The 27,141-nt window shown below is 34.9% G+C and overlaps 1 protein-coding gene across 1 annotated transcript; it reads left to right on the top strand.

The window, feature by feature from the left end:
- Positions 1-520: 520 nt before the first annotated feature.
- On the top strand, positions 521-26,862 carry PSPC1 (paraspeckle component 1). The gene is made up of 5 exons (XM_008937120.1): positions 521-601; positions 1,315-1,423; positions 18,667-18,724; positions 22,836-23,005; positions 26,385-26,862. Exons 1-5 carry the CDS (start codon positions 522-524, stop codon positions 26,568-26,570), a joined length of 603 nt encoding a protein of 200 aa, XP_008935368.1. The 5' UTR covers position 521; the 3' UTR covers positions 26,571-26,862.
- The last annotated feature ends 279 nt before the right edge of the window (positions 26,863-27,141 follow it).

The raw sequence follows: 27,141 nt of genomic DNA, 5'->3' as shown, positions 1-27,141 counted from the left end.
AGCAGAGTCATGGAATGAATCTCTATGAAGGTTTGCCTTGCATGCACCTGAAGTTCTTAGCACTTTTCTCCTGATCTGTTCCATGCACTGGTCTGCAATAGGTGGAAAGCATAAGCCCATATGTATTGCACTAATTATCTTGCTATTGTGATTACAGCAGTACACAGCATTGTGAGAAAATCAATGCCTTGTCCTACGTGTAAAACTAGGGTGTGATATGAGAGATGGAGTGTATTTTTCTTTTCTTTGAAGTTTTGAGCTTTCTCTCTGCATAACTCCATTTGGAAGTGTTGCTAGTCCTGTACCGTTTCACATTTGTGAGCTGTGGATCTAATGTTCTTGTCCATGTACTAGACTTATCTTTATGGGAAGAAACTAGTTAAAGGTGTTGAGAAATTTCTTTAGAAAAATGAATTTTAGAACTGTAATCTGACAGTACTAGTGTTTTTTTTGTTGTTGTTGTTGCCATATTGTTGGTTGACAGCTTTTATCTTTATTGTATTTTTAATCTGTTAGATCTCATGAGACGTCAAGAAGAATTGAGGCGTTTGGAAGAACTTCGAAATCAAGAACTTCAAAAACGCAAGCAGATACAATTGAGGTATTTTGTCGTCTGGTGTGTGCAGGGTGGCATGCAGTTGCATAGGCCTGTGTGAATTTACAAAGTCTAGCTTGTAAAGCTTGCTTCTGTTGTCAGCTAAAAATGTTTCTGCTGCTAAAAAGTTGCTATTCAAAAGCATAGTTTGTGATGTTCCTGCCTGCTGTTCTTGAATAGAGAAGTGATCACTTAATGCTAATACAAAACAATGATTTCAAGTACTTCTTGAGTCTTTTTATGTCAGCTCTACCAGTTCTGTTGTAAATTTCTGAACTTTCTGAATAGTTTAGAAATATCTTAATGTAAACATTTTTGTTTCATATTATTTATTTTACCCTTGTGACTGAAGCATGGCTGTAATAATGGTGTAGTGGGTATGAATATGCTCATGAGATTTATGGGCAGGTGATCTGCACGTGGAACAGCAGCATTGCAAATTTATAGTCTTGAAGACGGTTTTGGGTCATTTTTCACCTGATATTCTGGTACAATTTTTCCTTTAAGATCTGACTCATGCAAATATTTATTTTCATGCCTTTGCTAAAATTTGGGAAAATAAACAGTGTCATCATGTTGATTGAGTTTATACTTTTTATGTTAAATATCACAAGTGTAGATGAGAAAAAAAGAACAAAACAAACACCTTTCAGATTGAAAAATGTGTCTCTTGGCAGTATTAACATGCTTGTTGACATAGCTTTTGAAAAACATTCTAGGCACGAAGAAGAACATCGGCGTCGTGAAGAAGAGATGCTCCGCCAGAGGGAACAGGAGGAACTACGACGACAGCAGGAGGGAGGATTTAAGCCGAATTTCATGGACAATGTAAGTAAAATTTTATGACAGAAGTCCAAATTGTAAAATACTATTTTCTTGTAATATTTTTATATACTAGCTATTGAGCTGCTGACTTCTTGTTTACTTTTTTCTTCAGTATTCCATCGCTCTCATGAGTGGAGTGGTACGCATTTAGTAGTGTAATTATTCTCTTGTATGGTGGCATCACTCTTATTTTTCTTGCAAGCTAGTGATGTAACACTTAAGTGAAGGTGTTCAGATAATAATTTGCCTTTTTATTTGAAAAAATAATTTTCCAATGAAACAATGAATTTTTTTCTAAGTGAAGGGTCATGGGAATAAATTATATTTCTATGAGGTGGTGTCCTTGTTTGAAGATTTAGATTTTTTAACAGCTCAGGCTGTTAAGCTTGTTTGAATTGCTGGTTTTGATTTATGCTTGACTTAATAAGAATAATATACTTCAGAAACAAAATGGGCAGTTTTAACTTCGTATGTAGCCCAAAATTGCTATCTGCTTTGACCCTACTGTAACACAAGATGAGGAAAAATTCAAAATCTTTAGTAAAAGAGACTGAAAGATTAGAAAGGTGGAAAAAAATTATCCTCTCCTGTAATTGCTACATTATTTGTATTAGTAATTTAGGTGTCTTCTGTGTCTGAAGACTCATCCTGCAGGACTAGCAAAATGATGGTATCAGAGTAGTCAGCTTGTAGATTTTCATGATCGAGGTCAAGGGTATGATTTTTAATTTAGTTTTGTTTTCCTACCAACCAAAGTAGTTAAATGAATGCAACCTGTGTTGTGAATGCTTTAGTTTCATGTGGGAAGAACCCCTTTTACTGTTACAGCTGTTCTTGGTGAGGAAGCACTAAATAAATGATCCAGACAATCTTCTTTTATGATAGCTGTAACAACTGTAGTCTGAAGGAGCGAATTTTGCTCCCCTTTACAGGTACAACGTGATACCTAAATCAAAAATAAACAGCTACTTTTTTTTGTTTTGTGGACAAAATACTTATGCTACATTCTATAGCATAGTATTTTCTGTAGGGTTGAGAAAAACACATTATTTATGGTCTGAGACATCCTAAGAGAATTAGAAAATTTCCTGTTCTCAGAGGAGTTTTCCCATCCTCTGACCCTTAGTGGTTTTAGTAAAGATAGGAAGGAAGCAAAATTCCTTTGATGTTACTAATAGCTATCAGTTGATTTTGCTGATTGTGTTTTGAGAAACTTGCAGCAGAAAAATTTATTTCCATAATGGCTCATGCTGTGAGACAGTGAGACAGCTTTCAGCATGTCTTTTCATTGAGGTGTTGAAAATCTAGAATTTGAAGCTCATAATGTTCTTTAGTGTGTTCCCACATATTATTAAATGTATAATGTGAAATAGCGTATAATGTTTGTCTTGACGTGATTTAGAAATGGCACTTTTTGTGACTTCTGTAGTGCCAAATACAAAATTTTATTTCACCTTAATGCCTTCATGTAGCATCTTTGGAGTGGCCTGGCTTTTCTGACTCTACAAGCTGTCAAAATCCTCATGTGGCTGATCTGAGACCCATTCTATTCACTGCAGAGAGCTGTAGGAAGGAGAAGCTGTGAAGAAAACTCTCTGGCTTGAGGTGGCAGTAGCTCCTCCGATTCCCACTGCTGTTAGGAGGTTGTGGCCTATATCCTGCAGCTTGGGGTGCTCGGGGTAAACAAAATAATGTTGGCTACAACAACAGTTTTCCTGTTGCAGCTGTCTTGCGATAATGTTACTTCCCTTCTGTGCTTGAATTGCTTGCCACAGTTTGGCCATCCTGATGCTTCTCTGCATCTTCAGGTTCAAAATTCTGTGTGAATAGAAACTGTTCAAACTGGTGTGCTGAATGTGGCAAAAATGTAGCATGTGAAGGGAAGAGGAAGGGTTCAGATGGGAAGCCCTTCAATCCCTGGGCAGCATTTTTGCGACTTCGGTATGGTGAAATTTTTTATTTTTGGGAATGGTAAAGGTGGAAGAACTCTTTGGAAGAGTGTAGCTTTCCCTCTGAGATGCATTGCTGGAATTGTGTGGTCATGTGGAACTAATTAATACACTGAGAAAATCTGTAGAAGTGGGTGTGCAGTGACAACCCTGCCAACACTGTTGTAAGTTATATAAAGGAGTATATAGTTACAGGTGTGGTTTTTTTAATGTCATGGAAAGTTGAACGTGGCATATACAATAATTGTTAAAAAATGTTTGTCTTGAGTATTCTGGTCATCTGTTGACTTATCTTTTACTTCTAACATTCTTTGAACTTTAAAAGAGGAAGAATTGCAACAAAATTGAAAGGCATTTATTTACTTTCTTTAGTAACTTTTTAATAAGGGCAGCTATATAAATAATCATGGCCTATCATTTTATAGGCTTTCATTGTAGTATGTCTTTAGGTAATTATTTCATTTGTATAGTGTGAATGAGAATTGAGAAAGCCTTTTCATTTTGCAGCAGAGAATTGTAAACCATTTCTAGAGATTGCAAAATGATTTATCTAATGTTTTTCAGTTTAATAGACTCTTATACAACTACTTTTTTTAAAAAAAAATTATTCAAATATTTGTTTACTGTGAACAGACTCTGTAGAGTCATAGAATGGTTTAGGCATCTGGTAGTTACGTCTAGTCTCGGATTTCCATTGTACATACACTGAAAAAAGTTGCTTTCCATTTTAAGAGTTTAGAAGTTTACTCTTGGTAAAAATTGCTTTTTATCATACTGGTGAATAGTTTTTATCTTATCAGGTCTTGATAAACTCTTTTGGCGTAATCTTTAACATATTAAAGTCTTCTACCAACCATGTATTTAGAAGGGAAATAATAATTGTTTCTAATCCTTGTTTTTGTTTCTTAAAAGCTTTGAAAAGTAAGCTTCCTTCACTTATAACCTATCCCTTTTTACTATTCAGTATAAAAGGAGGACATAAATGGTAAGTGCAATGACAACAAGAATTGGAACCTCTTATATAAGGCAGCAGTATAAGGCTTTCTTGTTTAAAGTTTCTTTATCTTTTCTATAATGTGCTAAACTTCTGATTTTTTTTTTTTTTAGTATAGCTACTTTTGAGAAATGTCTCGTAATCAATTTTAATGCAGTTACCAGTTACCTGGTTTAGTTGCAGATGATAAAAATATTTTCTGTGTGGGGCTTTCTTTTCCTGTTCATGCTGATGGTGTACATTAAAAATTTTATGGCATTGAGTGTTAATCTAATGGGCAGCATGGTGATGCCTAAATTTATAGATCTAGTTGTATGATCACTATCTAGGTGAGTTACTAATAAACACTTACTGGTTAGGGTGTTTTTCCCTTGCTTTGTAAAACTTAGCTGTAATAGCAAATTTCAACTATGTCTGTATGCATTCTAATTTCATCAGGAAACTTGTCCTGTAATATTTTGCAAACTTCTATTTTGCATACATACTTGCTGCTGAGGAGCTTGCTGATGATGATTTGAAGCGGTATTTTATTTTTCAGCAGCACAAATACTGAAGAAAACCCCAAAACAACCCACAATCAAACAGTACTTTTGAGTGCTAATAATACATTCAAGCTGTGCAGTGTTTACTATCCATCTGTCAATGGCTTACAGAGATTTACATCATTAAAGCTAAATCAGAGCCTTTTTACTAAATTAATTCCGGTTCTAGGAACTACTTTTATTCATGTCACCAACTTAAGAGTGAAAAGCGAGTGATTTGAACTTAGGGTATTAAAATAACTTTCATGTATTTACAAAAGAGACCAAAATACGTAAGAGTTGTAGTTTTAGTTCCATGGTGCACAGATTTAATTCTGTAGTAACACTGCAAGATAGTGTCAGATGGGTATTGTACTTAATGAAACAATAGCTGTGATACTGGCCTACAGTTTACAGCTCTTTTATTGCCGGTTTAAAGAGAGAGTTGCAATTTTTGCATGTGCTTGTCCTCTTTCTTTGAAGGAAACTTCCCCTTGTTCAAGTCTAACTTGGATATCTAAGGAACTGTTTCTTGTGAGTTCATCAGTTTCAATTTCTGAACGCTTACTGTTCTTTTGTGTAAGACTGTGTATTAAATACTTTTTTTTAATCTGCTGGTATTTTCAAAAATTGTTTCTAGATGTTTTGCTTTCCTTCAGTTTTTCTTAAACAGAAGCACTGCTGCTCAAGGATGTTCTGGAAGCATCAGTATAAAGTGTCAGATGCTAAAGCAGTGAGGATTGCCTCAAAAGCAGAGATTGTAGTGGACTTGGATGGAAAGCTTTAGGACAGATTAGAGCAAGGGAGTAAGAAAGCACGTCCCAAAACGACAACAAACTTCAAAGCTTTTTTAGGAATGCCAGAAACTTGACTGAAGAAGCACCACTTTTAGTGTCTGTTCTAAGAGTTTTGTCTTTCCTTGAAGTGCTTCATAAATGTAGCTTCCTAGTTCTTCATTATTTTGAGCCTATCAGGGTATATGTTGTCCCTCACTTGTACATTCACTTGCAGGTTAAGTAGGAGATGTTTTTGAAACAAGACTATCAATTAGATTGCCTTGGACTTCAGTAATTTAGAAATAGTTTTTTGCACTTCTTGTCTCTTAAGTGAATAGAACTGCATTTGGGCTTTCTGACTTCTAATTCTCTTATGCTCAAAAGCCCCAGGTATCTAAGAAGTTTGAATTTTCACTGAATGCAGAATTGTTCCCTACCTTATTAAAAAATAAACAAAGCTAAGGTAGATTTCCAATAATAAATAAATTAATGAAAATTTCCAAGGATCTTTTAACATTTTATTTGCTTTCTACTAGTAATAAATTTTTGGCTATTTTACCTTGACAGCCTATTAATGAAGCTGATGGTGCTGAAGTTTTCTGAGGCTGTATGGATAAAGTCTCTTTCTTAACAAACTGCTATAAAGCTAAGCTGCTTTATGAAGGCTCTTTTGTAGAACTTGGTTGGGAGAGATGAATTACCTCCTTACTGCAATCCAGCTATATATGCTTGTGGAAGAAGCAGTTCGTGTTTGACACCTTAAGGTAAAACTAGCATGGAGAGAGGAAGATTGTTAAAAGTAGGATTAAAAAAAACCCAACCTGACAAAACATTGCTGCTTTCTTGGCAGTGATTTTACTTAAGTGATTATGCATAAAGAAACATAAGCTAGGCCTTTGAGCAAGCAGTTTCTAAATACTCAGCTTGTGATTTTGTAGTTGGTGATAGCTTTGGCCATAGCGCAATTTTTATTTTTGTAGAATTGCAGTGTTAGGTGTCGGTGGTCAGATACTCAAATCTTGTATTTCTTCTGTTCCGCAGTAGTTTAGATACCAAATTTGGTGCTTTAGGCAAGAATAATAATACCTTAACAGTCCTTAAAATTTGTATTATTTTTCAGAAACAAAATAAATTATTTTCAACCTTTAATTACATTGCCAGATATAAAAACTATTTTAACTGTCCTATCTGTTTTCCTCATGAAAAGACACTGCATAAAAATCACTGCAGAACTTCAGCCGTCTTTGTAGCATTTTATGTGTTATTACATGTAAACTGAAGCTGTTGGTGGAAAAAGATTTTTTCTTTATAATTCTAAGATGGTTCATAATTGACTCTATAGGTTATGTTGTGTATCAAGGATGCTACTTAAGGTAATTTTTCAGTAATGGAGCAAATCCTTACAATACCACTTTTATTTTATTAACTATATTTCAGTATGTGTGAATGGTGAATATTAAGGGTCATGTGATAAATTTTCTTTTGTTGCACTATAGAAATTTAAGAAATTAACGTGTTTTACTCTGTTGCCATCATCTAATGTTTGTACAAAGTACTTCAGAACACTCTAATATGTACTTCATGTGAGCTTGCAAATGGGTGACCAGTCACAAGTTAATTTTTGTCCATTAATGTGCTTTCAAGTGTCCATAAATGTCCAGGATGAATTTAGGTGTTGCAATACTGCTTGTAAGCATTCCCAGGTTTGATCTCTTCTACAGTAATTGATAGGTAATTTTTTTTTATGTATTCTTTAGATTATCTACTTTTGTTTAACTTATTTTTCTTTCAGTAAGACTGATGGATCAAGGAACTTAAAACTTTTCAGATGCTTCATATGCAATGGCAGAATGATGTCAGTCTTTGTCAGGCTTAGCGTTTCATGAGGCCTCAGATTTAGCAGATGCCATTTTTGTTCAATTATTAATGGAAATGCATCTTGTGTGCTTGTTTATATAATATCCCATTAGCTTCCCCTATTTCATAGCTTCTACAGATAAAAATAAAAAATGATTGAAGAGCAGATTTTAATAAGTCTTATTTAACTTCTGAAAATTGCTAAACTCTGCTTACATAAGTTCTTCAGCTACAGAGTTGTTCAGTTTTTCATCTTCTGAAAAGTAAGTTGGAGGCTTTTATAGATAATATATAAAAATCCTTTGTTAATGTGTTTGCTAAATGCCCTGCCTATTTTGAATAAGCTAAAATTAATATTTGCCCTAATAATTTTCATTTTTTCTTCCTCAGCTACTGGAGTTAAGTTTGGCTTGGAGTTTGTACATATTTACCCAGACTAAGAAGAAACTAACTTTCAGTTTCAGTTGTCTACTTCATACATATTTTGGACTCATCCACCTGTCTTAAATCCTGAGGTCTTACTTGGTGGCCTTGAGACTTGTAGTCATAATAAGTTCCTCTGCTTAGAAAACCTTGTCTTTAGTCAAAGGGTCTGTTTAAAGGAAAACTTGCAACAAGCAATAAATGAAATTTCTGTAGAAACAGTATTTTTTTGGTGTGAAGAAACCTGTTAATGGAGCTCTTGCTTAGTGTGAGGAAAGGTTATTTATAGATCTGATTTCTGTCTCAAGAGCCAGTGCCCCCTGAGTATTTTGTTTTCTTAGTGTGAGCAGTAAGCCTCTGACCTTTTTCTTCGCATCTAACATTTTGCTTCAGTAGCTCTCATGAAGTGAAAATTTTAATAGTGGTAATGCAATAAAGTGAGACACAGAAATTATCTTGACTTCGTGAGGTTGCCTGTCTTTTGAGGCCAGGCTAAATGCTGTTTTTTTATTAAAATATTTAGTTTTTGTCATGAATATTTCACAAGCTTCCTCTCTGTAGTGTAGGCATAAAGTATGTTTATATCATTACCAGATCTAATGCTTGTTTTGGGTTATTAAATCTTCCGTGATGAATGTGTAATTTAAGTCTGTTATTTGTCTTCCATCAAATCTCTTTAGGTTCCACTTTAATTTTCCAAAGATTAGGTGTAGTTAGATGAATAGCTTTTTTTAATAAGTACTGGGTTGTGGAAAAAAACCTGAGTTTCTGTAGCCCTGTTTTGTAACTGTGCGGAGGGATGGGGAGTTAAATATCTTGGTTAATAGCAAGTAACATTAAAAGAATCAGTTAAAAAAGTAAATTTTAAATATTTTTCCTTTTTTTTTTTTTTTTAAAGATGCTTTTCCTAGACTTTACTGTAGAATCAGAGAATGCTTTGGGTAGGAAGGGACCTCTAAAGGTTATCTCATCTAACCTCCCTGCAGTGAGCAGGGACTTCAACTAGATCAGGTTGTTCAGATCTGTATCCTACCTGACCTGGAATGTCTCCAGAGATGGGGCTTCCACCATGTCTCTGGGAAACCTGTTCTGGTGTTTTTACCACCCTCATTGTAAAAAATGTCTTCCTTACGTCTAGTCTGAATCTACCCTCTTGGTAATGGTTTAAAACCATTATGCCATGTCCTGTTGCTACAGGCCTGACTAAAATTTCTGTCCCTGTTATGATTTCCTGCAATGGCTAATGGATAACTGATTTAGGCTTCACGTTGTGTAGGATTAAAGAGCATTTGTATTGGTTTTCTTTTGTACTGACATGAAGCACACTGCTTTTACTTGTGTTGCTGAATGTTCTTTTGTTGATATACTTGTGGCATGTTACCTGGTAAGTGTCTTTCCTAAATGCATTAATACAAAAGATCTGAAAAAGACAATATATTGTAAAAATCAGATTCTTCAGGCTTTTTTTTCTCTTCTGTAGATAATGCCAGTTTTTATAATCCTTTTAAAATTTGGTTTACTTCGGGAGTCTATATTTTCTCCCCTGCCCTTTCTGAATTATTAAACATTTGTTTATCTGTAGGGGAACTTGTATATTCTTTAGGTAAGAACCAGCTATTTTTGTTTGTCCCTATTCATTGAGATGCCTATTGTGTTCCTAACATGGTTTTGACCTTTAGGTCTATAGGTTTTGTTAGATACCTTTTGATGAAAGGAGACACTGTAGTTTAAGGGTTACTGTGTGTAGACTTGGGTCAGGGGATTAAACTAGAAAGCAATTTTTCTTAATCCATTTGGATTTGTTCCAATGACTAGTTTCTCAAACTTCAGATTAAAACGCTAAAACTGCCTGGTACAACGTATATTGTTTTCCTTGGAACACTTTATTCAAACGATAAGCATCTTCATTCAGGTCTGCCTCATCTTTAGCCTGTTTTACAAGAAATGACCTCCAGGTTGTATAAAAGTACTCACTGGAAAACTAATTTTCCTGAGCAAACTGGCCTGGTTTCATTGATGCTTTATTTGTGTTTTGTATGTTGAAGGGCTGTATGTGTGGACAGGCCAGAATTTTGTTGGGGACATCTTAACATTGAACTATTCTGATTGTGAACAACATTTATAATGTGTATAAAAGACTTCATATGAAGTTTCTTCTACAGGACCTCTTTGTAGCAATGAAAAACTTTGGCTTCCGGCTTCGTTTTGGTGAATACTTGCATATTCTACTTACTTGATAACTCAGTTCAATTATGGAGTACCAACTACAACTTTTTTTGGTTACAGTTCAGTCAGCATATATATAGTATCTATGAGGTGAGGAAAAATTAGTAATACAGAAGTCTGAAGTATTGTATTTGGTGTACTGTGGCTGTAACTAGTGCTGCTTTTAACATGTTTTAAGTTGATTTTTCAAGGTTGTATTCTACATTCTAATTAAGTAGTAGTTAGATTTTTACATAAACACTTCCTGACAAAGGATATTCTTGCTGATTAATTTTTCTTCTAAGTAAACATTGATGGCTTTCATTTTTTTTCTCTCATCCTTGATCTTGCAGTTGGGGAAAATGGTTGTTTTGAATCAGTCCAGCATTCTCTCTGTTTTAATATTTGCCTAGATTTGTTGCTGTGCAAGGAGAATGTAACATTTGGGAAATCTAAACTGTAGCATTGTTTCCTAACATATAGTTTTCTTAACACATTTCAGTGTATTTCTGCAGGATGGTACTAGTCTAGACTTCATTGCCAGTTACACAGCCCTTCAGCTCCACTCCCACCAATGTGAATTGTGGAGCACATCTTAAATTAAATCATTTGCAGCGCCTCCTGTGAAAGTAAGGTATCCTTCATGCTCCTGTGGATGTTTGTTTGGTACTTACCTACTCTCACACTGTTTCTTTAGCTAAAAAAAAAAAAAAAAAAAAACCAAAACCCAAACAAAACGAAACAAACAAGAAAACAAAAACAAGCAAACAAGCAAAACAAAAAAACAAAAAATAAACACAAAAAACAAATCCAGAATAATTCTAAGCTGCAGCATAAAATTCTCTAATATGCCCCTGAAGATGTGGGTGTATTGTGAAGGTAATGTAATTCCATTACGTGTCAGTTCTGAACTTGGTGATACAGTGGGTACTGCTTTCAGAAAGCAGCTTTGCAGGTAAGTAAAGAGTTAAGTGCCTTGAATTGTTTACAAATGAAAAAATATTTGTATCCAGAGTTGAACTATTGAACTGTATTTAATTTATCTTTTTAATTTCATTGCTGTAATTAAAAAAATAAGGCAAATAGACATGGGAAAAGTGTTTATATATATTTGTTCCATGGATCTAAAGGGGCTCTTAACTCTAGCAGAAGCAAATTAATTTACAGAATGTTGTAATCAGGGGGTTACTGTTAGGAAAGTTAATATATAGGTGTCTTTTTATAAAAGGTTATTCAGATGTGTTAGAGTGGTTACCTTCTTTAAGCACCTTTTTATTACCATTACCATTTATTAACTTATTTACCATTTATTAGAGTAATGGAATTAAAATATTTAGATTTTATTCCTACCAACTGTTTATATGTAGCTTGAGGCCAGGTTTTGCCTTGGGTATATATGAAGTTTTTTGGCTGGTGAGTAACATTTTCCATAGATTGTGAGAAAATGAGGAACCTTTTTAGTCAGCTTTATTCTGTATATGTATATACAGTATTTTACTGTATTATAACAAATAGAATTAGGAGAGGTGGGAAGAAACCTCAGAAATGTTGATATATAAATACAGTGTTTTAAATGTAGTATTAAAAATCAAACAGGAAGTAACTACAAGATAAAAATAATGAAGCAGAAAGGACATAAATCTCACTATGAATGAAACTTATGTAATTAACAGAGTAGATTCTGCAGTAAATCTTGGCTTATTTTAGATTATTTTTGTTAACAAGCTAGATTGTCATTTGAATTTTTGGCCTGTAATACAACATTCTGAATGTATGAGTTCTGTGTAAAATGAAGCTGCAGTAGCTTATGTGATAAAAAGTCTTTTAAAAGCACAAGCTTTTTAAATGAAAATATATTTATCCGTGCTTTTATTCAAGTTATTGACTGGCTATATATGTTCTGTAAAGACTGCACTTCTCAAGTTTATTGTCGAAGGTCACTGTCGGCACGTAGACAACTTCTTCAGTAGTGGTGGCCAGTTTTTAATACTGAGGATGGGTGAACATCTCCGCATCCAAGTCAGTGACTATTAATGACTTGGATTTTGAGGAAAAGTTAAAATCTTACCAGTTTCAATGTGACTGGTCTTAAGAGAAAAAGCTTACTTGCAGCAGTATCTTTGGAGAATAATAGTCATGTAGTAATTGTTCCTTCTTGAATGTTTTCAAACGGATTTCATTATTGAGACTTTACAACTGCTATTGAAGACAGCCTTTTTGAGTGCTAACGTGTGCAGTTCTAATGTTGCAGTTTCTGGGATCTTTTAGTCTCCTTGATGCTCACAAATTTGAAGGGACTCCAAGTGGTCCGTGGGCTTACATCATTTAGATTAGCGCGGTGGCTGTCTCTTCTCTATTAAATAGCATTTTCTTTCAGGCATTTATTACATGTTGTTGGTTAGTGAAGTGTGCCTTTAATGTCTTTGTAATGTGTATTAATCTTAATATAATTAAACTACTTTCTTTTCTAAAACTACCAGTGTAGACATGACTTGAACATCACGTGAGGACTGATGACGAGTCAACTTTTCTTCAGATTGGGATTTACATCCAGCTGTAGGAGGATAACTTAGAAACCAAAGCCTATGGGCAGTACTTTGCACAGTACTCTCTCCCCCTAAAAAAACCAACGACTTGCATGTTTTGGAAAGCAGAAGCTAGTTTTTCCTAAACAAAGGAAGCTCTTAAACTATGAAGATCAGAAATGGTATTAAAAGCAAGTTTGAGAGAATATGTAACTTTCTTCTGGAAATTAATTTCTTCTCAGTCTGCAAGGCAGACACACAAGACTGCAATTCACTTCTTTCTTTCCCAGTGTTAATAATATGTGTTAGGTGATGCACTGAGAGGCTTTTCAATGCTTTGAATCTGTATAATGGAGTACTATCCTACCCAATCCTTCACTAGTTTTGTGGAAAATATACTAGTATATATTACGAACTATATTAAAACTGGTGGTTTTAGTATGCTGTGGTAGCTTTCTTGCACATTAATATAAATTTTATATTTTTTATTACAATACAGCTGTGATTTTCAAAAATTGTTCAAGGTAAAATTTTTTTTGTATTTTCAAAGAATAACTGTAGCTTAGAGTAGTAAGTATTTTTATCTTGTTTTATCTGCCTTTTTTTTTGGGGGGGGGGGGTTTAGATGCTGAGGACTACCTTCAGCAACTGAGTCCTCTCCAAAAGATGTAGAAGGGAAGTGAGGGAGGGACCCCTCAAAAGTTGAAGGCTTTTCTTGTTTTTTCCCAGGAAAAAGCAGAGAACAAAGATGTAGTACATGGAGGTTTTTCACAAATGCATTCCTGAAGTTTTGCTGTTTCCAACTTGCAGCATTTACTGGAATATATGTATCTGCACATACTTTATGCAGTGATGTGATAGGTTTTATAATGTTTAGGTTTTTTAATGGTATAACTCAGTGCTTTCTGTCAACTCTATTCATGGCTTGAGTCACTAAGGAGGAAATTTGCTTGATCTACCTGGTCTAGCCCTGTTTGAATGTTTTTTTTCTCAAAGATCAGATCCTGTTGACAGCGACTAAACATAATGAAAATTCTTTTTTTTAGACTTCCTAATGAAAAATAGGGCTTTCTAATTTCCTGTATGCTATGTGTTTTGTAGCTACGTTTACTTTATCTAGTTCAGTGTATTTGCCTCTATACTTTTGTGTGAGGCAAGAGAGCTTACTTTTATTTTTTTCAAACTCCTTGATGGGAACTGACACAGTTTTGAAAATTCACTGAAATTTGTAGAATTCTTGAGTAGTTTAGGCTGGAAGAGATCTCTGGAGCTATCTGGTATGACATCCAGCACAGTGGAGGAATTGGCTCTGGATTTAGGTTGCAGTGCTCAGGAGCATGCAAAAACCTTGGATTTTGAAGGAAGATCAGTATTTTTCACTTCTAATTATTTACTATTACTGCATGTGATGGAATAAAATGAACTATTTTGTATATTCTCTATTTATGTATATTATCTCCTATACCTTATATATACTATACATATTTATATCTGTCTGTATTATAACTTTAGGATCTCACACATCTTAATGGATGAATAAGCCAAAGAGGGAAAGGTAATGATAGGGGTGGATGGAAGAGAAAGCTTTCATCAGTCTTAACTCCTTGCTGGCAGTTTAACTTCCAGTTTGCTAGTCACTGAAGTGAAAAAGTAAAATACCCTGAGGAAAAGACAATGTGTAATCAAAAGCATCCCCCAAATTCTAGTTCTGACTGCCAGACTAGCAACTTCAACCACCTGTATGATTTCTACCTTTAAAATACAGGCGTCTTTCAGGAAATTGCACTTTTGTCTAAGGTTTAAGTGTCTTATGCCTCTTGGAGAGGCCTTTGGAAGTAATTTTTCTTTTCTACAAAGAACGTAATGAAATAAACCACTCTGGAAGGGTGTAACAAATTCTAGTAAGAGGTACAGAAATGTCATACCTGTTTGCAAAGATACAAAGTCTGCCTGAGATTAGAATTCACCTTCCATGTTAATGAAAACACATGAGAATCAACAGCACTGTGAATGTATTTCAGTTCAACTGTTTATGTGGTAAGTGTTCTTTCTTTGATAAAGCAATTTTGGTTGCTGTGTCTTAGTGTTATTTTGGTCACTGTTTGTTAGCTGAAAGGTGAGTGAGTAGTCCTATGCTAATTGGGAATTGCATCTCCTGGCCAAAAAAACTTGAAGAAGATTGTATGATCTGTCATCTTAATATTTCTGTTGATATCTTGCTTTTTGCTGTTCTAAAATATTCCATGCTGCATTTATTCCATACTGTATTTTTTCTGACGGTTTTGTTACCGTGAATATTGCATCATTTGGAGACAAATTTTTAATTTTTGTTGGGGTGCTGCAATTGCAAGACCTGTTTCCAGGAAAAACAGTATTGATTTGTCAGTTAAAACCCCACAGTTTTATGACTGTTTATTATTTTCAGTGTGAGAAGGGAGTTGCATTTGATACATTCTCCTGTCAGTTCTTGGGTGTCTTATCAAAACAGTTAGTTTCCATAGTTTTATAGAGTGGACTTAAAAATAACCTAATATATTTAAATAACCCAGAAGGATCGTCTTGGCAGTTCTCTGTCCACTTAGACTACTGCTGTCACTGGTGATTGAAGTGTAAGAACATGATAGATTTCAGATGCTCAAGAAATATTGTTTGTAATACTTTTAAAAAGGGAAGAGTGCATAGTATTTTAAATTTACGCTACATGTGATTTGAAAACCGGGTGTATTCAACATTTTTGTGTAAATCTGCTTGTTAGAACTAACAAAATGAGTTGGAATTGTGAGGAAATCTCAAATTTAATGCTTGCATCTGAAGTAATTAGCAAGTATAATGTCACAGTTGCCATCGTAGCAGTTTCTAAAAGCAGATATTCAAACGAACCAGACCTCCTTGAGGGTTGTTGTTGCAAATCTGAAGTATTTTGCAAGAACCCTTCAACAGAAGTCATTTAAAAAGCTTTCAAGTTGTGTAAACAATTATCCTTTTTAGGATATTCTTCTTTGTTTTCCTTGGTTTTGGTTGATTTTTTTGTTTGTTTGTTTTTAAATCTTCCTGAAGATTTAATTACACTTTACTAGACATTTTGTCTTACAGCTTTCTTTTTGCCTTGTAATTGCATATTATCCACTTCTCTTGTTCTCTTACAGTTTAAGTTGTTTTCCCAGGTACCGTGTGACTTCAGAGGTTCTTAATCGCCTCCCCACATATTGCTCTAGTAAAGTTTCAGCCTGCTTAATTTAAAAAAAATTGCTGCTCAATTTTAACTCCCTCTGATGGGTAGTTATGGGTGGCTTTGGGGAAGGGGCTGGAACAGGCTGCCATGCAGCAGAAGAATGAGCAGTCGCATAGTGAGGAGAAGAAGCTCTGAGAAGATAATACTGTCATTGTTATATTCTGCAAAGGGCTTAAGTATTTGAGAATGAAGCTTTCAGGTCAGCTGAAATATCAACCGGCACTGCTTCAGCTACTCTGTTGTAACTGCTCATTGGTGTTCTTTCTCTGTTATATTTTGGACAAAACCCATGGAATAGTTAACTTACTTGGAATGATTTATTTGTGCTCATATGGTAAATGGTTGTCTAGGATATGATTTGTATGGAATAGGGCTGGATTTTTATTACCATCTGAAGTCCTCCAAGTACAAGCTTTGGCACATTATCCAAGTACGTGTTTTTCTAGTTTATATGTCAAGCATTTAATTATATTAATGATACATGCTGTCAGTAACATGACATTAACACTTGAGTAAACTAAAAAGAGAATAATTACGGGTTCTGCCCCTCTTTTTTTTTTTTTGTACTTGTTAACTGAAGATTGGTGGCATTTCAAGCTGAAGAAAAAAATGGTTTATTGCTAGGAGGAACTGCAGTGTGGTTTTAAATAAAAAGTGTGTTATAACTTGCCAAGGCTTCTATCCTTTGGAGAGAAAACAAGTTCTAGTAACTGGTACATCTTTACGCCTCCCTACTTAACATCCTTGTCTAGCTTGTATTGTACTCAGCCCTGCCCTATATGGCACACTACACATTTAAAAAAAAAGCAACCACCAGCTTGCAGTTGAACCTGAGATGCAGCAAGTAAGTTACATGCAGCAATCCAAAATCTGGTACTTTCCCTTGTAGCTAAAGAGTATGTTGGAGCTGTTTGTGGCATGTCTTGCTGTTGACACGTGCACATAGACCTGCATGCGTGCATGCACAGTCTGAGGGGTGTAACTGGTAGCTGTGGTGCTATTCTACCATGTTGGGCTAGGGAAGAGCTGGATTAGGGATGATACTTCACTTTTCCTTCTGTTGCTTCATGTTGGAGCAGAAATGTAAAAGCAGAGTAATATCAACAAGGTCATATGCTGATTTTGTGACTAACTGACATTACTATCAGTTTGTGGGTATAATTGATCCTAATAGGACTGCTGATATTACATAACATTTCAGTTGACATTACTGTGAAACATCTGACAAGGTAGTTGTGTGTTGTGTTACAAAGTATTAACAGGTTCCTGAGAGAGAAGAGGTCCTTCTTAGTGCTCATGAACAGCCTTTTGTAGCTGGACCATAAACTTGCCTCTGTGTCTTCTGGTCATGAGGTCTTAATTCTTCTCTCCATGTTAAGGCATCTTCTTTTGAAAATAGTGTATAGAAGTATGTTTTCTAGACTAATATGAGTTACTAGAAACAAAGTGACTGGCCTTGAGAGTCTTTTGGCATGGATCTTATGACAATTTCCCATACTAGGATGTTTTTACAAAACTACTGACTGTTCTGTCAAATATTGGTGTCTGCTGCTTTAATTGTGTGGAGATAGGAGCTGCAAATTTGGCATCCCAAACTTGTTGAACAAAAAGGAGCTTTTTGAAACCACAAAAATAGTATGAAAATATTTTTATTTTATTAATATTTCCATTTAAATATTACTCTTTTCAAGACTTTCAGTTGCTTCATATATGGAATTGTTTCCAAAGTACATCCGAATGTGCACTCTTAAAGTACAATCGTTTTCAGATCTGGGTAATTTTTTTGCATATGCTTACTCTTAGCACGTGTTCACTTGAGTGGAATATTTCATATTCTTGCACAAAATTGGCAAAAATTTGTGTAAGTCATTAGTTTTCAGTTTGAATTATGAATTTGTTTCTATTTCATTATTTTGATGTGAACAGCAATAGTAAAATCCCTTGGAATTATCTTTGATATTTATTGTTTTTTTCCTAAGCGATGATTTTTACCAGTCTGGGTACTACCTTTTGAGTATTGTTTCACAGGAGGACGTGGTTCATGATTAATCATGTCACAGCTCTTACTGTTGGGTGATTGAGCATCAATTGGATCTGGACAATTTGGCATGTGATTTGTTTACTTAGTATAACTGAGTGTTGCATGGTTTTTGTTGATACATTTTTATGCTGGTTTCAGAAGGATAGTTGGTATCTGAAATCACAGATCAATAGCTTGATATAATAGATCAAAAAGTGTACCACCAGCAAGTTAAGTCAAAACGATTTGAAAAAAGATGAACTGACAGATTGAGTTTATGTAACCATAACAGAACACATCAGAGCTCAGTTTCTAATCAACACAAGCATTTTTGAGTCATGAAGCCAGATGGACTGCATTATTGAACCACAGCCTTTAGGTGCTACTATAATAAGACCTCTTTAATTACAGTTGATATGTAAATATACCTCTTATTTATGAAAAATACTGTATGAAGATGGATTCATTTGCAGTTGATCACAGAACTGTTTGGCAGCTTTAGATTGCTGCATCTGATAAATGAAACTTGGAATGTTTAGCCATTACTGTTATGCAAAAATGTACAGCATTGCTATATTGAATTTACTTCATTTTATAAAACCAGATGAGTATAGTTAACTTCATTCCTTGTATGTGTTTGTAATCAATGGAAAGTTTTGAAACGTGAAAATTTGTATTTTCATGGAGTGAATGGGAATGTTTTAAGAATGATAGGTTGACCATGAAAACTATGTTTACTTTCAGAGAGAACAGGAAATGAGAATGGGTGATATGGGTCCTCGTGGAGCAATAAACATGGGAGGTAGGGATCTGAGGAAAAAGGCTTTAATTTAAAATTTCTTCTTCTTTGGGACTGTACATGTTACTCAAGCATTACTAATTAGTGATGACTACTGCTAAAAAAGGAGTAAACAGTACTAGGAAATAAATAAATAAATAAAAAAAAAAAAAAAAAAAAAAAACAAAAAAACAAAAACCAACCAACCAAACAAACAACACACCCTTATGTATTTTCCTTCCAAGCAGCATTTTTTACCCCAAGGTAGATTTTTGTTTCGATTACCTGTGGGAGGAAAATACAATATGCAAATTAAGAGAAACAAAACAGCAGGGAAGGGAAATGTTCTAGAATTTATCTGATACAAAAGAGGAATTTTTTGTTCAGAAAGTATTCGGCGTTCTTTTGGAGGGACTACCTGTTTGGGGACATTAGTACTGTAATTGCATGCCCTGAAATGAAACTGGGCTTAGAATTGCGGAGTTCTTGACATACCTGACAAAAGGTTAATGAATTATGTGATTGGTATTCTACTCATTTATTGCAAGTCTGTATTTGCAAATATTTGTAGTTCACTTTTATGACTTAAAATACTGTTACTGTGAAGTCTAGAAAGGTACGTTCTTGATAATTAGTGCTTGCTCTGTATATGCACACTGAAACAGGAAACAATTTGGAATCTAACTTATCCAGAATATCTGCTTTTAAACAAGCCTGAAATGTAAAATAGTTCTTTATAAAAACACATCTTACTGAACTGTATTAATTGTCAATATATATCTCTTGGAAGCTTCCTGATGTTCATTTAAAATACATTAAGATGATAGTATAAAGAAAAGTTATTTGAAAGTATATATAACTCAGTAAATGTTGTCACTTGACCTTTTGAGTAAGGTGAATTTACAGACTAATGAATCTGCTTGGTTCAGATTTTAAAGTGTTTTCCACTATTTCCTTGCATTTATTGAGACAGAGTTGCAAAACAGAAATAGACTTTTTCTTTCAGTGAAGATAGAGAGCTTTAAAAGGAATTGTAAAGTTACCTACTAATAATAAGCTGAAGCATAAATCGCAACTTTTAAAAAATTTTATTTAACAGTTTTGCATGTTACTGCAGCCTACTTGAAAATTTAATTTAATTAGGGGACTTTGTAAATATTGATACTGTGCCAGTAGTTGCCAGATGTACTTTTTATGTACAGATTTTAAATGTGTATTTATAGCAATCAGTTCAGTCTTTTTCTTGTCGTGTTTTAATACGTAGCAGTTCATCATAGTCATGTGTTATAAGCTTTGTGCTATGACTTAGCTTTAAACTTGATAAAAATGCTTTTAGAAATGTGTAGTTCTAGAAGAAACTATAGTAACAGTGAACTACTATTTTAAAAAATGAAAATATCCATAACTAATAGGTAAAGACACTGTTTCCACATTATCTAGCTTTTAGGTTAGCTCAGTGTGGAGTTTTTTTTTCTGTCAGCCCATTAACAACACTACCACTGCAAACAAAAAAACCTGACCCCCAAATCCTATAGTAGACCTTTAATTGCTCATCTCTGCATCCTTTCTCAACATTTCTGTTGGAATTGTGACTTCTTTAACTGATCTTTAACTGTACCTTTTGCAACTTTATATCACGTGGCACGGTGGGGAGCTGAAGTATCTTTGGTAATGGAAGTACCTGTGTGATAATAGAAGACACCTCTACAATGGATTTAATTAGTTTTGGGCTGACTTGTGCAGGACCACTTATTTTTACATTTTCTGTGGCAGACAACTTCTGAGATAATCTATATGCCTCATCATAGCACTTAACAGGATCTATAATGCTAAGAGCAGCTGATAAACTTCAATATGGAAAAAAAATTTTTTTTAAACTATCTCTACATTGGTGAGGATTATCTATTATGGCTTGTTGCCCGCTCTGCGGTTCAGCATTTAAAAGTATACATTTTCAGCCCCCCAGATTGCAGAAAAAGACCTTTTCTTAGTGTCCGTGTGTTGTGGCATGGACAATGATACCTACTTTCCATCTGTTGCTGAATCAGGTCAAATGAAATAACTGCTAACATCACCAGAAAACATGCAATCAGGTGGTTAGCTCTTAGGGTCTGCTTTTGGAACTAGGAGGACTCCTGAGGTATAGCTAAAAATGCCGTAGTGGCCTCTTGCTGGAACTACCCAGGGCCTCATTCCCTCCTTGTATTACCCTCCCTAGTTGTCCTCTTGTCTGAACCGACTCTGCCCACAACTGGCTTGGTAATGTAGAGGTTTGATACGCTAGGTCACTATACACCACCCTGGAAGCAATATGGGTACACTTATGATACAGAGGATAAGAACTTCATTGCAGGTGAAGGGTGAGTGAACACTGTCTGTGTGTGCCCAGCTGCCTAAGTTTAGCTAGGCTGGTAAGCAAGCCAATAGCAGGTAAATGAGCATTGACTACTTTTAGTTAATGGCACTGCTACCAGCACTAAGCACTGCCATCTTACAACTTCAGAGTACATGTAACTTCTGAAACGAAAGACTTCCCCTTACATTGACAGTTTAGACTTCTCCTTTTTCTTCCTTATTTAATCACTAAATGCATGACACTAAAATAAACAAAAAAAGTTTTAAGGCATATTGAACTGTAATTCTCTTGAACCATAGCATGATCTACCTGCTACATGAACTGATCATGCTTGTGAATGGGTAAGGAGCATCTGACTTGCACATACCTTTGATTTGGCTTAGTATCACAGGGCAAGGTCTTGGGAGTTTCTCATGACTAAGCTCAAGTAAGTTCTTTTCAGGATTACCTTTTTTCCCTCTGTTCATTCTAATAAACTTATTTAGAACTTTACATGTTGTATGGATTGTTTTGGCTAAGCAGCTTGCAGTTGGCATAATGTATGTGGTCAAGCTCAGGTCTGCAATTTAGAGCAGTAGTATCTTGGATACAGTGGTTTCACCAACTGCTGTGATAGGTGTACTCAGGGCAGGTAATGAAGATGCATTTTGCATAGCTGAAGACAGTCCTAGTACTGCATCTGTGCCAAATGGTCTGCTTACAATGATATACACTTAGTCATTACCAAAGAAGTTACAGTTGTGATGAGAGGTGAGAGGTTGATTTCTGAAATACAAATAACAGATTTATTGGTCTAGTAACATGTCAGATTTCTTGATATTCTTCTGTATGGTCATGTCTCAAAACGTAGACTAGACTGCAGAGGCGTGGCTTCTTCCATTACCAAATTTTGGGTACACGCTTTTGGCTGAAGAGTGGATTATTTTTTTTGAGAGGAAAAAAATGCATCACCACCAGTCTTAAAAGTTGATATTTCATAAGAGCATATAGAAATAATACACATAACCAGACATTTTTCTTTCTTATAACAATGTGAAAAAATGTTGCAAAGGCAGTTTTACCTACCTGTTGAGTATGTTAGTGATTACCGGCAGAGTGGCATGTCCTAGTGCAATATTATAGCTAAATGATGCCCTCAAAAGGTGTTTTTAAGTTTTTATTCTATGTCTTACTGTAAATCAGAATTTTTGGAGGAGACTGTTCTGTCAGTTTGAATTCTAGCAAAACTTTCATTAGTTTTCTGATATTTTCATAAAGTACATTTAAATGCAAGATTTATGCCATATTACAAATAATTTATTGTAAAGTTGAGTACCGTATTGGATATTGCTTTTAGATGTTAGACTAATATACTGTCACACTATGTACAGTTATTATAATACTGATGAAACAGTTCTTGCTAATGTAAATTTAATGTTATGATCCCCAGGTCGCCTTATAGCTGCCAATTACTGCAAAATCACTTGAGATTTTTGCTGAGTTGTGTATGTATATGCTATATGAATACTTCAATTCCTGCACAGAAACTGTACAGCTATATTTAGCTGTAAATTTAGTTCAGGATTTTCAAGTACATGAGGCAGATTATGTAATACAAATTAATAGGCATTAATGAAAATCTGTTTAAAAGCAGATGATTGAGATAAATGTACAGTCTCAAAGAATATTTTTTTTCAAGTATTGGAAGTCTTGTACATTTGGCTTTTAAAATATTGTAAATTGTTTGTTTATTATTGTAATTCAGATAGGACAGCTCTAAGTGTAGATTGTTTTGCATAGATGCGTTTAGCCCAGCACCTGCTGGTAACCAAGGCCCTCCTCCAATGATGGGTATGAATATGAACAACAGAGGAACTTTACCTGGCCCTGCAATGGGTCCTGGTCCTTCCATGGGACCAGAAGGAGCTGCAAATATGGGAACACCAATGATGCCAGATAATGGAACAGTGGTAACGTATCACAAATTTAATTACTTTGAATAGCTGTCATGTCTCATGGCCCATTTTTGTTACCAAAGATATTTTCACACTGTGTAAGAACATGTTATCTGTTATGAATCTCGTAACACTAATTGCTAAAACTTGTTCATGAAAATAACGTACAACACAGAAGAGAAATCTTCATTTGATACTATTGTGAAAATACTTCCTTTAGGAAGAGGTCGAGTTGTTTGATCAGTAACCAGTCTTTAAATTGAGTTTAGAACGTACAGCACCTGTGGCAAACCTTTACGGGTATGACTGGTCAAAGAAAAACTCAGAAGGAAATCTCCTGTGAATTGAAGAAGGAACAACATACCAGAGTAGTCAGTAAATGCAGGCATTTGCTTTTTTTTGTGAAACTAAATTCTATGTATTAGCTTTTTGGGTTTTTTGATGAACGGTTAAGTGCTGGAAGCTATGTAGTGTGAAGATATCTTTGTGTAAATTTTCTAATTTTTTAAAGCAACTAGTGTTGTTATTTTCTTTCTAACACTGTTGAAAGCAGATTATGACAGTAACTACACTGCTTAGAAAATAAGTGTGACAACAGCCTTTAGGGATAACTCATATCAGTCAAGAAAGAGTAATACTGTCCAGTTGCCAGGGGTGGTAGGGAGTGTCTTGTATAGATTGAGAATTCTTTATTGAGTAGATATGCCATTGGGATGCAGTTAAAGCACTAGCCATTTTTGCTCTGATCTCATAGCCAGTTGCTTTTCCTACCTGTAATGTCTTATATAGAGAAACAACTATAATTTTTAACCCGATTTTTACATATCTTTTAGTATTCTGTAAATACTGGGATGTTCTAGTGGTGTGATCTAAAGGAGTATATAGTGTAAACAGTGATTGCATCATAGTTTTATTGGAACGTGCATTTTTTTTGACTGCATATGTCACATATGCCTTCTTAACAGTATCCCATCTGCAAATTAATCAATCTCTATAATAATAAAAGTATGGACAGAATCCTTTTTTCCTTAGAGGAAAATGAGATTTTGATTAGAGCACGGAATATACAAGGAGCCTGGTCTTTGCCAGTTAACGGAGAGGATCTCACTTCACACAGGAGCCAGGTCATTTTGCCAGTTGTATCACTCTCACAAAGCAAGTGGGATGCTTTGCACAAAATACGGTTTTCAGAGAAGCTTTTGCTGTACACTGCTGTTACTGGTCACTTCTGGAACATTCTCTTGTGATTATATAAACACTGAAAAAGAGAGAGAGATGTAAGGAAAAGAACATGGTATTGTAAATCATGGTATCTATCTCAAACTGTTGTTTTTCTACAAAAAGTCATTCCAGGTATGGAAATGTAGGGAATATACTGACACTTCAAAGATCATGTTTTAATTTTTTTTTCTTAGTCGCATTTCCTTCTGCATGCAACTGAAAGACAGACTGGAGGCTTTTTGGGGGGTTAGGGGTGGTTTTTTGTGTTTTTGTTTTGTTTTGTTTTGGTGTTTTTTATGATCTTTTTGTTTTGGTGGTTAGCGTTTGTTCCCTCTTCCCCCCCCTCTCCACCCCATGTTTTGACTTCAAAAGTTTTTATTTTGAGGGGCAGGCTGCTAGAGAAAGACATAGCTGTAATAAATTTTTCCTGTTGATGGAAAGACACTCTAAAGTTCCACTAAGGACTGTGTACCAAAAACATTGTAAGAGTTCCTTTCCACTGAGGGAAATAGAGAATATGCTTTTCAGACCAGACCAGTTTTTAAATTGGATGCTTTTCTGAAGTCTGTTAGGGGAAATATGGAACAATCTTATTTTTGTTCCACTGCAGTCCTTTGAAACATAGATTATCTTTGAAAATAACATTTCAAAAATAGCTTCCCCTCTTCCATACTTTATTGTAGGTAGTTAATTACCGTAGTTTTAATGGTAGCTGGAGAGAAGGGTCCTTGTTGGAAAGATGACATGACTTTGTCCAAAAGTGAAATGGTGAAAGTTATCAGAGTATGTGATTTAACTGTTTGTTGAAATTAATATCTATTGCTAACAAGCTAGCATGAGTTAAAGATATTTTTAACAGTTTTAACCAGTACTGCAGATTATAAGGTACTTTGGAGCAGTAGTAGATCTTTATGCTACTGTTGAAGTAACTTTTTTCTTACTCAGTGTCAAATTTTAAGCACGGCACATGTATACAACTTTAAGTTGCATATATTTTATCTATATAGACAAAATGCTGTTTTAAAATAATATTTATATGAGTTAGCAAACCTCCAAATTGTTCAGCTCTATTACTGTTACTGGAGGTAGACCTTCAGAATTCTTCTTCTCTGATTTGGGTATATAAATAAAGTGCTGGTGTTGATTGTTCTTGCTGAACTCTGAATGCCTGGGCAGTTAATATAGATCTCTACAGAAGGAATCTCTTCTGAAAGCATAACTGTCCTCAACAGATGAATGACAAATTATTCCAAGATCTGATTGTACCATACATCTGTGCTTCTAATGGCTTATGTTGTGTTGAGTTAATGTTTTAAATTTAATCTTGTGGGGTTCGATTTTTAAACACTTGCATAAATGCTGAATCGTTAGTGCTGAGATGCATGCTTTCTGTTCTAGATCCTAATTGCTATAGCCAAATCTGTGTAAGCACTTATATCTTTATTAATATTGGACACAGAATTGAGGAAATTAAATGTGGAACATTAACTGGATTTTTGTTTTATATTGATACTTCAGATTAAGCTTTACATATATACTAAGTATATACATATATAAGTATAGTTCAGATACGCATTTTGTTATTAGTCATGTCAGTTTATTTGGGCTGGATTTTAGAAGTCTAAAGATTCTTGAAGTGCCATACAAAAGGCTGTGTCCAGGTAGCACAGACTGAAATATTCACAGATAGGTGGGTATATAAGTCTGTAGGTTATATTGCTATTAAAAAAATAAAGTTGCAGCTTCTAGAAGTATGAAAGCTGACTTTTTTTTCCTAGTTAGACAGTGTTTCTATGTCTAATTTATTTAAGGAAGAAGTGTTGTGGTTGGTACGTAAGGCAGAATAGGGCTCAGGTAAAAAATTACTGTTTGCTGTATCATCTGTTATATATAGGATATGTATTGCTTCAGATATGCTTGAAAGGATGAAGTTATATTCATCACCAGAGTTGGTTTTGATACTGAAGTTTTTAATTTGCTTTACCAAGTTGGAGCGTAACATTAGCACTCTAATTTCCAGCTCTTTTTCCATAATAACTAATTGAATTGCTCCTTTCTTCCCTCTATGTGTGATCCTGATTCTGCTGGACTATCTGCTGAACTTCATGACAACACCACTTGTGGTTTATGTTGTAATTCGCATTTGGCATGTTCCAAATGGACTTTGTATTAGCATAATGAGAGATTCCCTCAAGGAGGTCCATCACAGATGGGTTCACCTCTGGTTAGTAGAACGGGCTCTGAAACTCCTCAGCCGCCAATGAGTGGTGTAGGTGCCGTGAGTGGTGGACCTGGTGGCTTTGGTAGAGGAAATCCAGGGGGCAACTTTGAAGGACCTAACAAGCGTCGCAGATACTAAAACTTACTTCATTCCTTACTGTTTAGAAATTCCAGTCAAACTATACAGTGATATGCCTTTAAAAATTTTAGCTGTTATCTGGAAACGGTTTTATTGTTATTGTAGTCTTTAAAACAGTTTCTTTTGTAAAACTTTTTTTGTATTCAGTCATAGGCTTTGTAGTATAGAGCAGAAGTGATGCGGATCGTGATGTAAGGCGATGTGTTTGTGACTAGCAAAATACAATATGTGACTATGCTGTAAAACGTGCAGTTATCTGATTACAATAAAATTTAAAAATAACTTGAAAGGATTTTGGGAATGTTATTACTAATACTGAGTGAGAATAATTTTATGCTTAATTATAAATGGCATTTTTATTCTTATATAGTTTCTACTGTCAAAGTTCATTCTTAATAGTGAATCTGTTTAGCTAAACTGCATGTTGCAGTACATACTATGAACATTTTATAACATCACTGCTTTTGGTTTTGTCTTTTGAAGAGCATCAAATTTCATACAAAGTGTTCTCCAGGATACCATGCCCTTGCATCTCCGTCTCCCTTTGCAAACTCAGTCTATTCCAATAGGC

Source organism: Merops nubicus, unplaced genomic scaffold, assembly GCF_000691845.1.
Source record: "Merops nubicus isolate BGI_N331 unplaced genomic scaffold, ASM69184v1 scaffold23413, whole genome shotgun sequence".
NCBI classification, from domain to species: domain Eukaryota; kingdom Metazoa; phylum Chordata; class Aves; order Coraciiformes; family Meropidae; genus Merops; species Merops nubicus.
The sequence above is the reverse complement of the archived record's forward strand: the minus strand, read 5'-3'. Positions and strand labels throughout refer to the sequence as shown.

Bases quoted from the DNA above. Each gene is read 5' to 3' on its own strand.
- PSPC1 (XM_008937120.1), top strand. From the start codon at position 522: ATGAGACGTCAAGAAGAATTGAGGCGTTTGGAAGAACTTCGAAATCAA. The intron at 18,725-22,835 runs GTAGGGATCTGA...TGTTTTGCATAG, and splicing joins TGGAGCAATAAACATGGGAG to ATGCGTTTAGCCCAGCACCT. The intron at 23,006-26,384 runs GTAACGTATCAC...ACTTTGTATTAG, and splicing joins TGCCAGATAATGGAACAGTG to CATAATGAGAGATTCCCTCA.